General features: G+C 39.4%; 1 protein-coding gene across 1 annotated transcript in view; it reads left to right on the top strand.

Annotated features, from left to right (window-relative positions):
• Positions 1-2,951, top strand: part of LOC124264241 — a 63,092-nt gene extending 60,141 nt beyond the window's left edge. The window contains 1 exon segment of the mRNA XM_046698976.1: positions 32-2,951. Coding sequence (XP_046554932.1) covers positions 32-38 — 7 coding nt within the window. The 3' untranslated portion in view covers positions 39-2,951.
• The last annotated feature ends 9,504 nt before the right edge of the window (positions 2,952-12,455 follow it).

The raw sequence follows: 12,455 nt of genomic DNA, 5'->3' as shown, positions 1-12,455 counted from the left end.
ACCAACCAATCATTTGTGATTCCTGTTGCAGACGATGATGATGATGATGACGAAGATGAAGAAGAGGCTATACGGAAACAGATTGAAGAGCTGCAGCTCAGACTTGCATCCAAGACAAAAAAGAAGACCTAGATGTTGGTGACATTGTCGTCTGTAACAGCCGTTGCTGCATCATTCCTCCTGCTCTATGTTCTCAGCACCTGAGGTTACACCGAGGACAAGACGACTTCATCCTGATGTTCCATGCATTACGCATTTATTAATGTTTTGTGACCCGAAAGATGAAAGTTGTCATTATATTTGTTCAAGTTCCTTAAGAAAGGAAAGCGGCTTTTGCTTTTTATAATCATTTTTGTCAGTTTGGATTTTGATATATGCGATATTCAAGGCTTTTAACATTTTGAACCCATATTCTATTTGTGCCAAATTCTGACTTTGCTATTGACACTAAAATGTACATGCCATATCAGCAGTCTTTGAGATTTCTGATGAAACTTTCTGATTATTACTGCATTATAACCTTACAGAAAACAATCCTTTAATGTTTGCTTTCCAGATTCTACTGGCAATTCCCCACATCATAGTTACAGTCAGTGATGCCCATTTCTGGTGCTGAAATATTTGCTAAAAGCGGCGAAAAACCAATTTCTCACTCCCACTTGCTCACTCACTCCTTTCCATGGTTACCATGGTGACAGTTTTGATGTGTTTGGGTGAGGTGTTTTTTTGTAGCTGGAAACATATCCAAAGGGATTGGAGGGAGGTGTGAAATGCACGGTGTAAGATCTGTAAGGTATTCATAAATATACACCTTATCGTAAAATTTAATTTTTTTTCTATCTATACTAGATGTTCGATCACACCAGTACCTCTGGTGTGTACTTTTCTGGTGTCTCCCACCATGATATTGTTGGAATATTGCTAAAAGCAGCATAAAACTAAACTCACTCACTCACCCACTCACTCTGTGTACTTGATGTAATATATATATCAGAGGTAGGGCTTTTGAAGGAATTTTCAAGCCATACTTATCATAGTGTACTTGCTGTTTTAGTCCCTCCCACCTCCCCAATATATCGGCAACCATGAATGAATGTTGGATGCATATGAAGAAGCACTAGTGCAGATGGCAGGGTTTGCCTCACAACTATTAAACATGTTGGCATTGAAGAGGAGGAGTCTGTTTAAAAATCAGAAGAGTTTATGGTGTGATTGACAGTCATAACAGAAATGATATGACATGACAGTTAACTGATTTCTGGAGTCCCCTGCCAGAATATTGCTTGAAGCAAAATTCAGTGTTGTCAGTATGGCTTAAGACACAGGTTAGTATGCAGTTTGTCATTAGTTACCTCCCTTGTTTTAAGCAAGACCTGTTACTGTCAACTAATGCCAGTATGTTTGTGAATTATTAAGGAATGTTAGGATCTGAATCAAACATTCTACAAGGGACTCTTTTCCAGTGACGTGTTTTGCTTTCAAAGAGACAGTACATTGGAGGTTCTGTATGTTTTATGTCATGTTAAAAATATTTTCTGAGTGTGACGTTACACCTTTAGTTTATGCCTGAGGCTATTCTTCAACCAAAACAAATGAATTCTGCACTGTGAAACCCACATTTGGTTGCAAAAACAGCTAGGTATCGAGTTCATTTTAGAAGCAGTGAATCTGGATACTACTCACAACAAGTTAGGGAACACCAACAGTCAGAGGCTGCCACCCAACTGGCATGACATTCACTGTGGGTGTATGTACAAAGTGGTGGTCCTTAACAGGTGAGAAGTATATATCAAGCAATCATTTTCAGTTCTTAGGAAAGAGTAAATATTACATGAAAATGATTATCAAATCGAACTAAGTACAAAGCGTGGTACCACCCTTCCTGTGGAACCTGCCACAAGTTCTGTATGGTAGGATCCCCTTGTTGCACACTGCGACCAATCATGTCCCAGATATGCTCCAAAGGGTTAAGATCGGGGCTACCACCATGTACAAAACGTGGTACCACCCTTCCTGTGGAACCTGCCACAAGTCCTGTATGGTAGGATCCCCTTGTTGCACACTGCGACCAATCATGTCCCAGATATGCTCCAAAGGGTTCAGATCGGGGCTACCACCATGTACAAACCGTGGTACCACCTGTGGAACCTGCCACAAGCCATTGTCTCTCTACCTGTATTACTGCTGTCCCTATCCATACAAATCTAACTGATAACTGAACTTCGTGCAATCTTCTACCCAGCCTGGACCACAGGTTCATGTGGGGGTGTGTCTGTCTGTCCAGCATGTTGTCCATCCATGATCTTCAACTGTGAAAACAGTGGAACCATTTTGCCACAGCTGAAACCTTCAAAGCAAATTCCTCCATTCCAGTTTAGGGGTGTTACAGTCTTCCTGTAAATTTAAGTGAGATGTAGAGATTATTTTGATCTTGCGTCAATTATGCCTTTTGATCTTCAAATGGTAACGTGTCATTGTGTGATATTTGCGATCCCCATTACAAAGGTTGTTTGTTGTTTAACACGCACTCAGCAATATTCCAGATATATGGCAGTAGTCTGTAAATAAGTCTTGTCCAGACAACCCATTGATCAATATAATGAGCATCAATCTACACAATTGGGATACGATGACGATGAGCCTGACTGCCTGATTCAGTTAGTCACCTGTTTTATGAGCATAGGTTGCTGAAGACCACTTCTAAACAGCATCAGCACGGGTCCCTTTACACTGACTAAATTTAGTTGGGGTTAAAGTGTGGCAATATGTGTTTACTCATTGTATGGTTGGATGGTCTCACAAAATTTGATCACTGACATTGCAAATATCCAAAAGTGAGCTACATAACTTTTAGGCATGATTTGGACATGGAAAGGAATGTATGACAAGTATTTCATCCACTTTCAAATTATTAATTTGTAACCAAGTAAAGTAAAATTTGTGAAAACCAAGCCATCATGATGTCATATTCTGTCAACAAGTAACAGCCTCCAAGGAGATAGTAGTTCTAAAGTATCTAAATCAGCTAAGTCAGCAACATTTTTTATGAGCTCTATACACCCAGTGGGAAACATGCTTTAGTCGCCACACTGTTGTCTTTATCTTAATGAATAGCAACAGTGAGGTAGGGTACACAATGTGAGCTGCCAAGTGGTGAAGGTGGTCCTTGTGGTTCCTCCCAAACTCCATCAGTGAAGGTGTGAGGTCATCTATGTTAAAGGGGCAGTGTTGCAAGGAAAGGTTTCTATAGTACTGTCGGAAATAGAAAAAACTTTTTAGGCTCTTACTCTGTATCCCTAAAATTTACACAAATGCAAATTGGATATGTCGAAATAACCCACTTCGGCCTAACTTGGCATTCAGTGGGATGTGTAATAGGATATCCAGAAAAGCATGTTTACTCGTAAAATCGGGCAAAACTTAGAAAAAATATGAATAGCTGCTGAAAACAATAGATCAGACTATAGATGGCAATTAGGTCTCTCAGCCAGGTATGACGACGGACCGTCGACTCACCTGGCATGAAATGCATGTGCTGCCTACAGGCTCCCAAGCGGTAATCTCAAAGATATTTTGTGCTTTGTCATGTGTGTTGACTATGCCTCATCTATTGATTAACAGCTTATATATATAATTTTTTTTATAAGTGTGTTTCTTTCATTAAGTTTATGTTGAGATATGAAAAGGGTTTGATACCTGATAACCATAGAAACGCGTCGTATTAAATGTCTCAAAATATATAGGTGGCATGACCACCCGATCGACAGGACTGGATATTATTTGTAAATTGTTATGACATGCCGTGTATAATTCCCCTAAAGGATTATCGTATCTTAGCTGATATCTGATATCTCTATCCCCAAGCCCGACCCCAACGATCGTCTGCGACACCCGTCCAGGTTTTGCTTTTGAGACAAACCCTCCTATCTGTTTCTTTTTATAGTGACAGTGAGACTCCATGGTAGCTACATCCTTAATAGTTTCAGTATGAAAGTTTGTTTTTTTTAAAGCCAGCTATTGTTTATAATGAATCTACGTCTAATTTCAAATTGGTCACTTAAAAAGTGTCCTTTATAATACAATATCGTCGCACACTAATTTGCATACAGCCATGGTCTGTTCCAAATATTTCGTTTTGGATTTAGAAAAAAATCGCATTGCTCATTTCTGCACTAATCTCTCCTCAGTATAGTCCTTTTTCTACGTTTCTTGTGTCCCTACCATTGAGACTGTAGTTAGGCCAAACTTAGTTTAAGAGATATTTCACACTTACACATATCAACTACATGAATTGTAGTGATAAATGAGAAAATACGGGTTTTCTATTTCCGACAGTACTATAGGTTTGTTTTCCCTTGAATAAAACCTGGTAGTAACAATACCACTGATGGCAGCTTCACACATTGATTCACAAGCGTGTAAACTTTATGGTTTTACGCTCCCTTGATGAGACGAGGGCGATTACTCTGTAGCATGTCGTCCATGAATCCCGATACCCAGGGAACTGTCGGCCATGTCTTGCAACTTGCACACAGCAGAGATCTGCCAGATGCTGCTGTCGGAACATGACAATTGTCACGTTGTAGCAAGTGGCATTTCTTTTCTGATCTGGGTATCGTTGAAAAATTAGGTGAGCTAAAATGATACACACGGCATATTTTGTGTTATTTCAAGAAATATCTGTAAACAAACACTTCAGTGAAGGTGTCCCAGATGGCACAAGTACCTATTAATGTCATTGTCAACAAGTGCTGTTGGGTCTTATTTCTATTTTATTTTTTTATTTCTGTGTTCTCGGTATCTACAAAATGATGTAAGCTTGAAAGATTCACAGTGAAGTCTAAATAAAGTAACGCTAGAAAATATCTGTATAACTCCAGTACAACAGTTGCAGTCAAGATAAACATGTCAAAGATGGAGGTAGGAGTCATGAAAGATGTGCTTAGAACCAACCTCCACTGGTTCAAGGCTGACACGTGAGGCCAATTCGCCGAGTCAGTCGTGTGACTAGAGGCGGTCCTGTTAGCAGTGTGGGTGGAGTTAACTGTGTTTATAACATCCTCCACAGTTACAAATGACTCTTGGTCCGCGGACTTCAAACCAGTCCACGGGTTTCTTTGTGGGAGTTTCCCTGCCAGTTTCCTGGAGGTTATTTTGTAACATTTTTCTGAGACTCCAGATCTGTGTTTATGAATTCCTCCACAGTTACAAGTAGCGCGCTTGATCTGATGATCTGATATATGGGGACAACACATTCTTGTCTTTAATATCTGAGCCACCCTGTCATTGCAACTGAGGAGATTTTGGAAACATTTTTCAACGTCTTTGATAAGTGTTTATAAATTCCTCCACAGTTACAAATACTGCTTGATCAGAGAAAAAACTTCTTTCACTGTTTTAAGTATCTGGGCCACCCTGTCATCATTCCTGAGGATTTTTGGAAACATCCTCCTTTGGATTTCTGATCTTACTGCATAAAGTCCTCAATGTTTGAAATTACCGATAGGTAGGAGAATGTACTCATTTCCTGTCTGAAGTAATTCAGCTGCATTGTCATTGTAACTGAAGACATTGTGGAAACTGGCCACATTTACATCTCACTGGAGACTGAGATTTTACTTACCTTATGTTTCTTGTCCAGGGCCCGATTCAGAAAGCTACCTCTTATGTAGTAACATAGACTTACAACAGTCATAACGCTACAATAGCTTTCTGAAACAGGGCCGGGGACGCAACAACCTTTCACAAGTTATGCCAGGGGCAACTGTTGTTTTGCTTAGACTTGGGATACTGGAACATATTAGGTATTGGAAAATCAGTAATATTTCACTTCACGACATACTCTTACAGCAACATTGAAGAATGCAGCTGTTAAATGTTTTGAATAAACATTATGTCCTATCTACATACATTCAGCTTTAGCTTTCTATAATATGAGCTAAATGATTCCTGTATGATTATTGTTCAATATTTGAACCCACACTGACACAGAGTAACACCCCTAATTTGAAGATGTATAAATATTTGTGATGTCTATTATGAATAACAACTTAATGATAGTAAGGAGATGCATCCATGTGATACAGGCCCATGACTCCAGTGGAGTTGCTGAATCCCCAGGATGTACATTGTACAGAGTATCAGTGTCTGTTAGGATAGTTGCTAAATTTAGGATAGAGAGAAATTGACTATTAAAACCTATAGTAAATGAGCTTTTGTTATGATTGTGTTACATTTGTAAATCTTGATGCAGCCATTATATTTTCCATGGTTTGCCCAGTCCAGTTGGTACATTAGATTGGTGCGCTGTGTTCTAGGAATGGAACTAGCTGCCCCCATTGCTTGGACTAGGTTTGTATTGCATTGTACTGAGCACAGCATTTTGCTTGTCTTCCATCTTTTTCGTAAGAGCAGTTTAAGATTGGAGTTTGTACCAATTGATACGCAAACTTATTCCCCACCTTTGTAACTGAAATGTTATTCCAGTGTGTTATCTGTGTACTGTTTGTATTAGGCATTAATGGGCTATGGATATATTTAACATAAGTATTTAACTGTATGTATTTGTTTGATGTAAACCTACATCATCATGACTATAGTTTTGTATGTTTGCAGGTGCTTGTTATATATCCAATAATGCTCAATATTTGCCGATACTGTATTCAAGTAACCTGAACTACACAGTTTGTTTTGTTTCAATTTATAAAATCTAGATTTCACAGACTTCTCTCATACTTCAATGTATGTTTAGGTTACTGAGTTACATGCATTCTTATGACCAGATGGCTCTAAGTTAGATAAAATAATTACACAAATATTTGTTCCAATGTCTTCACAATCTAAAGTTCCAGCACTACTTTGTATGTCAGTAGTAAGCTGTGACATTGTATTGATCCATGCAGCCAATATATTGAAAATCTCAGCCATGTGTCAATGGGTATCAAATATGACAACAAGACTGAATACTCACATGCCTGCTGGGGACTCACATGATTCAGTGTTTATATATTGACATCAAAGGTGACAAAGGTGAGATTCTTTTTCTTTTTTTTGCGAACGAGAACAATCATTTCCTTGGATAGAGGTAGAGCCAAACTGTTTAAACTGCAGAGAGAACAAATTTAATTTGATTGTAACAACATTGTCATTCTGGGAGATTTTCTAGCCCAAGCCACATCCTCCAATTGTGGATGATAAGTTGTAACTGAATGTATTTTTCTTTTCAATGTTAATGGTGATTTGCTGTATGATGTTATATATCCAATGCTGTCCAAACCTCAGGTTCTGGACAGAATTATTTGGCCATGGTTACCAATATATGGAACACCCAAACTGGTGTCCTGATGTCCCAGATGGTATTAGTCGATACGATACGATACGGTGGAAAGGTTTGGTGTTCACTGAATGTATTAAAGGGAGGCTATCCAGGAGAGCCCGCCATACCAGTCATGAGGTTTGCCTATCTTATAGCTTGTAATACAGTGCCAGGTATTTTTCACTCTCAAAAGTCAGCAGTTTGTGTTTGTTATTTGGCAAGTCTCAAGCCTTGATTTAAATACCTGAGTTGTTTGAATCAAAGATTTAAACAGTTTCATTTTGAATGCACATATACAAGAGATTTTGTAGAAAGGTGTGCTACAGTTCTCTGTGAATTGGTGAGCTATACCATTGGTGTAAGGGTGAGCTACAGCCTTAGCTGTAAGGTGAGCTACAGGAGAACCTCTGGAGACCAGACCAGCATTCGTTGAGGGGCACTGACCATGTTGGTAACCATGCAGATATCACCGCCTTGATCTCAGACCAGGGCGGGAGGTCGTTCTTGAAGCCAAGGTAGTGATGGTTCCTACACTGAACAAGCTGATCAGTGGACGAATAGCTGTGTGTTTTCTTTCAGTTAACATTGTATTCCCACCTTGTAATAAAAAGTATATATTAATTCTTCGTTATCCTGTCTTTTAAAGGATCATAGTGGCCAATCAGGCCATTTTCATATCTCGGGAATTCTAATTGTTTCGCCCAGGTGGCGGCTTGACTCCACCCCCGCATCTGGAGGTTTTAACGGAAGTGTCAAGTATCTCCATTACATTGGGTTTCCTTAAGCTATGTCAGTTTGCAAACCAAAAGTACTCAAGTGACAGTGAAAATGTCGCTATGTTTCTCAGCAGTGTCGTCTGCACTCAAACTGGAGTACTATGCGTAAGGCGGTCCCAGATCACGAAAGAAACGACTGCATAAGCCTACGCGACAAGATGTCTCCGGCGCCTAAGGGTAATTTCTATCTTAGCAATGTTTCATGTTACTCTCACAAAAATAAGAAATCAATACAATCCTGATTTATTATAGAAAACAAAGTCTCCGCCATTACTGCTGTAGCAATCGTTTCCGGTTATTACGGATCACGTGACAAAATGAGGCAGTGTTTGGTTATTAATGCACGTTTAGGGCAACATCGGGCTTTGTCAGTAACACGTGTTTAATTAAAGTGATGCGTGTCTCGATAGCGAATAACAAACAATGCAGTTGATAACATATTCTTGGTATATAGTCATTACAACACATAGATACTCCAGTATCAGGATTCCAGGTACTAACGTGAGCCGAGAAGTAGGGGAGACCGGGGGCAATTGTAACAAGGGCGATTACTCTAAAAGGTTTCGCTCAAGCATAGTGTAGGTGAGTAGAGTTATTTCCCTTTACTTTCCTACGGTACACATCCAGGCGTTTTTCAGCTGCTCGCTCATGGCGAGATACAGTTAACGAAGAATCGGTTTTTACATGGGAAAGTTATTTTTTCACAAAACGTAATAAAAGGTTCTTAATGCAGTAAATGTTGCTTGGTATGAAACTAATTAACAAGTGTAAAATTGATGTATTACGACATATTTTGAAGCAGAAATATTTGAGAAGCCCAAAGTTTATAACGTGTGACGTGGCATGAAACATGGCTACTACCATCGGGGGCAATTGTAACACTGTGTTACAATTGCCCCCATGTAAATTTCCCTTGTGTTAGGATAATGAAGCAAATTATGATGAAGGTTTTATGTTAGTTCTTTACTAGTTTTATCATAGCAGAACATGTTCAGTGTAATGTTGATAGTATCAGCCCTCGGGTGACACATTTTGGTGTTAGTCTTTGTATTATATTTTGGGCATACCAATACAAGAATTTTAAACCAAAAACATTTTAAATGTCGATGGTGATAAAGGTTTCATGTAAATCCATGTTCACCTCAATTGATCAAGATAACATCTTTTCACATTTTATTTTGATTTTATTTGGAAAATAAACAGATTGTTACATTTGAACCTTCTTTGTTACAATTGCCCCATCCGCCTGTTACAATTGCCCCGTGCTAGGGGTCTATTGTAAAACTTGCAGTCATTGCATTTGATACGTAATAACTTTGTAACGACATGATAGTGAACTTTAAATGACACTGAGGTTTAAAACCAAGATGCCAATGTACTAGTTAGTACCGACTAACTTTTATCGAATTACAAGACGTTAAGTAAAAAGTGTTACAATTGACCCCGGTCTGCCCTATTCTCCGTGGGTTTATACATACGTGGTTTAAGGTGCTGATCACTTCTGTATCGAAATTCTATCAAATTCTATCATATTCAGAAGTTAAATCATACTACGTGGTCGTGATGTTTGTGGCTGATGAGTTACGAGCCACGACCTGACAAATGACCCCAATTTGCATACATGGAAACGCCCCCTTTCAGAACATTCCATTTGAAAAATGAGGTAAACAGGTTGTCGTCTAAAACTTGAAAAGTTCACTTTCCTCGTGCGAATCGTGTTTTGATTGTTATATCATACTAAGTATGTGTACAGCTAAGATCCTTAGAAACTGAACCAAGACAAATATAACTTTATTTACAAAACATCCCACACAAGTGCTAGAGAAAAGAACATTGGTTATGTTTACAAACGGATGTATAATTGGCATATATTCTGGTGCATCCTCTCCACACGGGTCAAATACCGAATAGATCAATTTAGGAATTTGCTGTTTGAGGCGTACTTCGGACCTTAGTCGTCACTGAATCGGCCTCGGTGATCGAATCACGTGCCAGTCCTACTTCGATCACGATTCTGTCCATTTCTTTTTCTACTGCAATTTCCCGTTGCCAGTAGCCATCTTCAGTGGTTTTAACATGTTTACAACATTCGGACCATTCCTTGGCACCGATTGCCGACATTCTCTCGTTTATGGCAACTCTTAGGGAAGTTTTTGTGAACTGCAAGTTTTGTTTAGCAACATATTTTTTTACATTGGCCCAAATCAACTCAATTGGGTTCAATTCTGCGTGGTAAGGAGGAAGACGTAGTACATCTTGGCCATGTTGTTTCAACATAGTGTCTACTCTATAGACAGGGCCCGATTTGTTGGATTTTGCCAGACACAACAGTTCGGCTTTGAGCCATTTTATCTTTGTAACCAAGCTTTGATATCATCATTTCTGTTAGCCGTTGTTGGACATTTGTCCACTTGCTTGCTGTGGTATGGCGCATTATCCATAACAATGACGGAGTGGGGTGGAATGTGTGGGATCAATTTTTACTGCAGCCGTTTGGAAAAATAATCAAAATTCACCTGGTCATGATAATCTGCTGATTGAGCTTTGAGTCAAATACAAGTAAAGCATTTGGTACAAAACCGTTTCGGACGCTGCATTAACAACAATGAGCCGAGGTCCGGTACCGGACGGAGGCTGAACCCCATTTATCACAACCTCCCCATCAAGCTGCCAACATTTTGGGACAATGTGGTGTACATGCAACCATGTTTCATTGATAAAGATGATTGTTCGATTGTCATCTCGACATTTGTTGTTGCACGTAAGTATTGCATGCGATTTGCAACGATGTCTTTTCGTTCCATTAAAACCTTACGATTTTACTGCGTTTTTCACCACCTAAACCACATGTCTTTCGGATTTTTTCGTAAACTTTCCGTTGAACCCTGGTAATGCAATTGGCTTCTTGCCATATCATATATCATACCTATAGTAGGCGGTCAAAATCATCAAGTTTGTGCCTGGAAGTGTTGGGTTTGCGCAACTTGGTTGGACTAATAAAAGTAGGCCTACTCGCACCCCTGTCATCTTCCGCTTTAATACGTTTTAAAGTTACCTTGGGAAGACCAGTAGCAAGGCTACTTTTTGACATAGTGTCTACTTTGGTTACACACGTCTTTTCTAGATAAATAATAACATTGTAGGCTATCTCCCTGGCCTGAGAATGAACAATTTGCCCATGCTTCCCTAACTTGGACATGTTAAATTAATTAAAATCTGCAAACATTCAAAAATTTACTCGTGTCGAGATGGTGTCTTGCTGAACTAAATCGCGCTTCGAGACACGTGTTAAACAGAAGCGGTATTGAGTTCACGCCACGGTCAGCATGTCTTTCACGTGCTTAATCGCCAGTGTACCTGTAGCAACCAAGTGTGTTCGTCTAGATTCCCTGCCCCGCCTACTTGTCACAAACGCGAGTACTGCGCAGGCTCATCTAATATGAGTCGAGCAGTAGGTGAACTTCACTATACGATGATCTGTTGTGAATCTAATTTACTATTACGGGTACAATGTGTGAAGCCCATTTCTGGTGTCCCCCCGCCGTGATATTGCAAGAATATTGCTAAAAGCGATGTAAAAGCACACTCGCTCGCTCGCTCACTCACTCACTCATGTGCCATTTTATTATACTCAGATTCTATTCCCCTCATGGGTACAAATTGAAGTGTTGGAACAATTAGTTCTCGAGATATTTGCTGTCAAACTTTGAACTTTTGGAATTAATTTTGAATTATCTCCCCTTTGCTATTGCAGAGATTTTTAAGGGGAATATCTTCACCTCGGTGGGCATCTGTGTGATTTTTTGTAAGCGATTCGGAGCATTGGTTTAGGAGGTATGTTTGGTACAAAAATTGGCGGAATAATAAATAATAATAATCCGAACGATTACAATAGGTCTCCTGCCTAGAGGCAAGGAGCCCTAAAAATAAAAGCCGTTGAGAATATTACTTTATGCAGCATGTCGTTCCGGTGTGCACTGTCCAGGCAATATTTTGTGATCTGTTTCATTTGGGTGTTATTTTGTAAAATTGACCTTTCCCAATCTAGGTGGTAAAGCAGGTCTGTGACTGGCTCATGAATTCACGGGATTTGTTGACATTTACATTTTTTGTGTATTTCTTTCTAATTGCTTGTATAAATTGTTACATTCTAATTTCAGTTTGCTTTGTTTGTGATCAGTTTGGTGTTTGTTGTTTAAGGCCGCTCTCAACAATATTCCAGTTATATGGCGGCGGTCTCTAAAACATCGAGTCAGGACCAGACAATCCAGTGATCAACAATAGTCCAGTTATATGGCGGCGGTCTCTAAAACATCGAGTCAGGACCAGACAATCCAGTGATCAACAATAGTCCAGTTATATGG

This window comes from Haliotis rubra, unplaced genomic scaffold (genome assembly GCF_003918875.1).
Source record: "Haliotis rubra isolate DU_JTF1 unplaced genomic scaffold, ASM391887v1 Scf916, whole genome shotgun sequence".
Classification (NCBI taxonomy): Eukaryota; Metazoa; Mollusca; class Gastropoda; order Lepetellida; family Haliotidae; genus Haliotis; species Haliotis rubra.
Note: the sequence above shows the minus strand (reverse complement) of the source record. Positions and strands in the feature narration are given on the sequence as shown.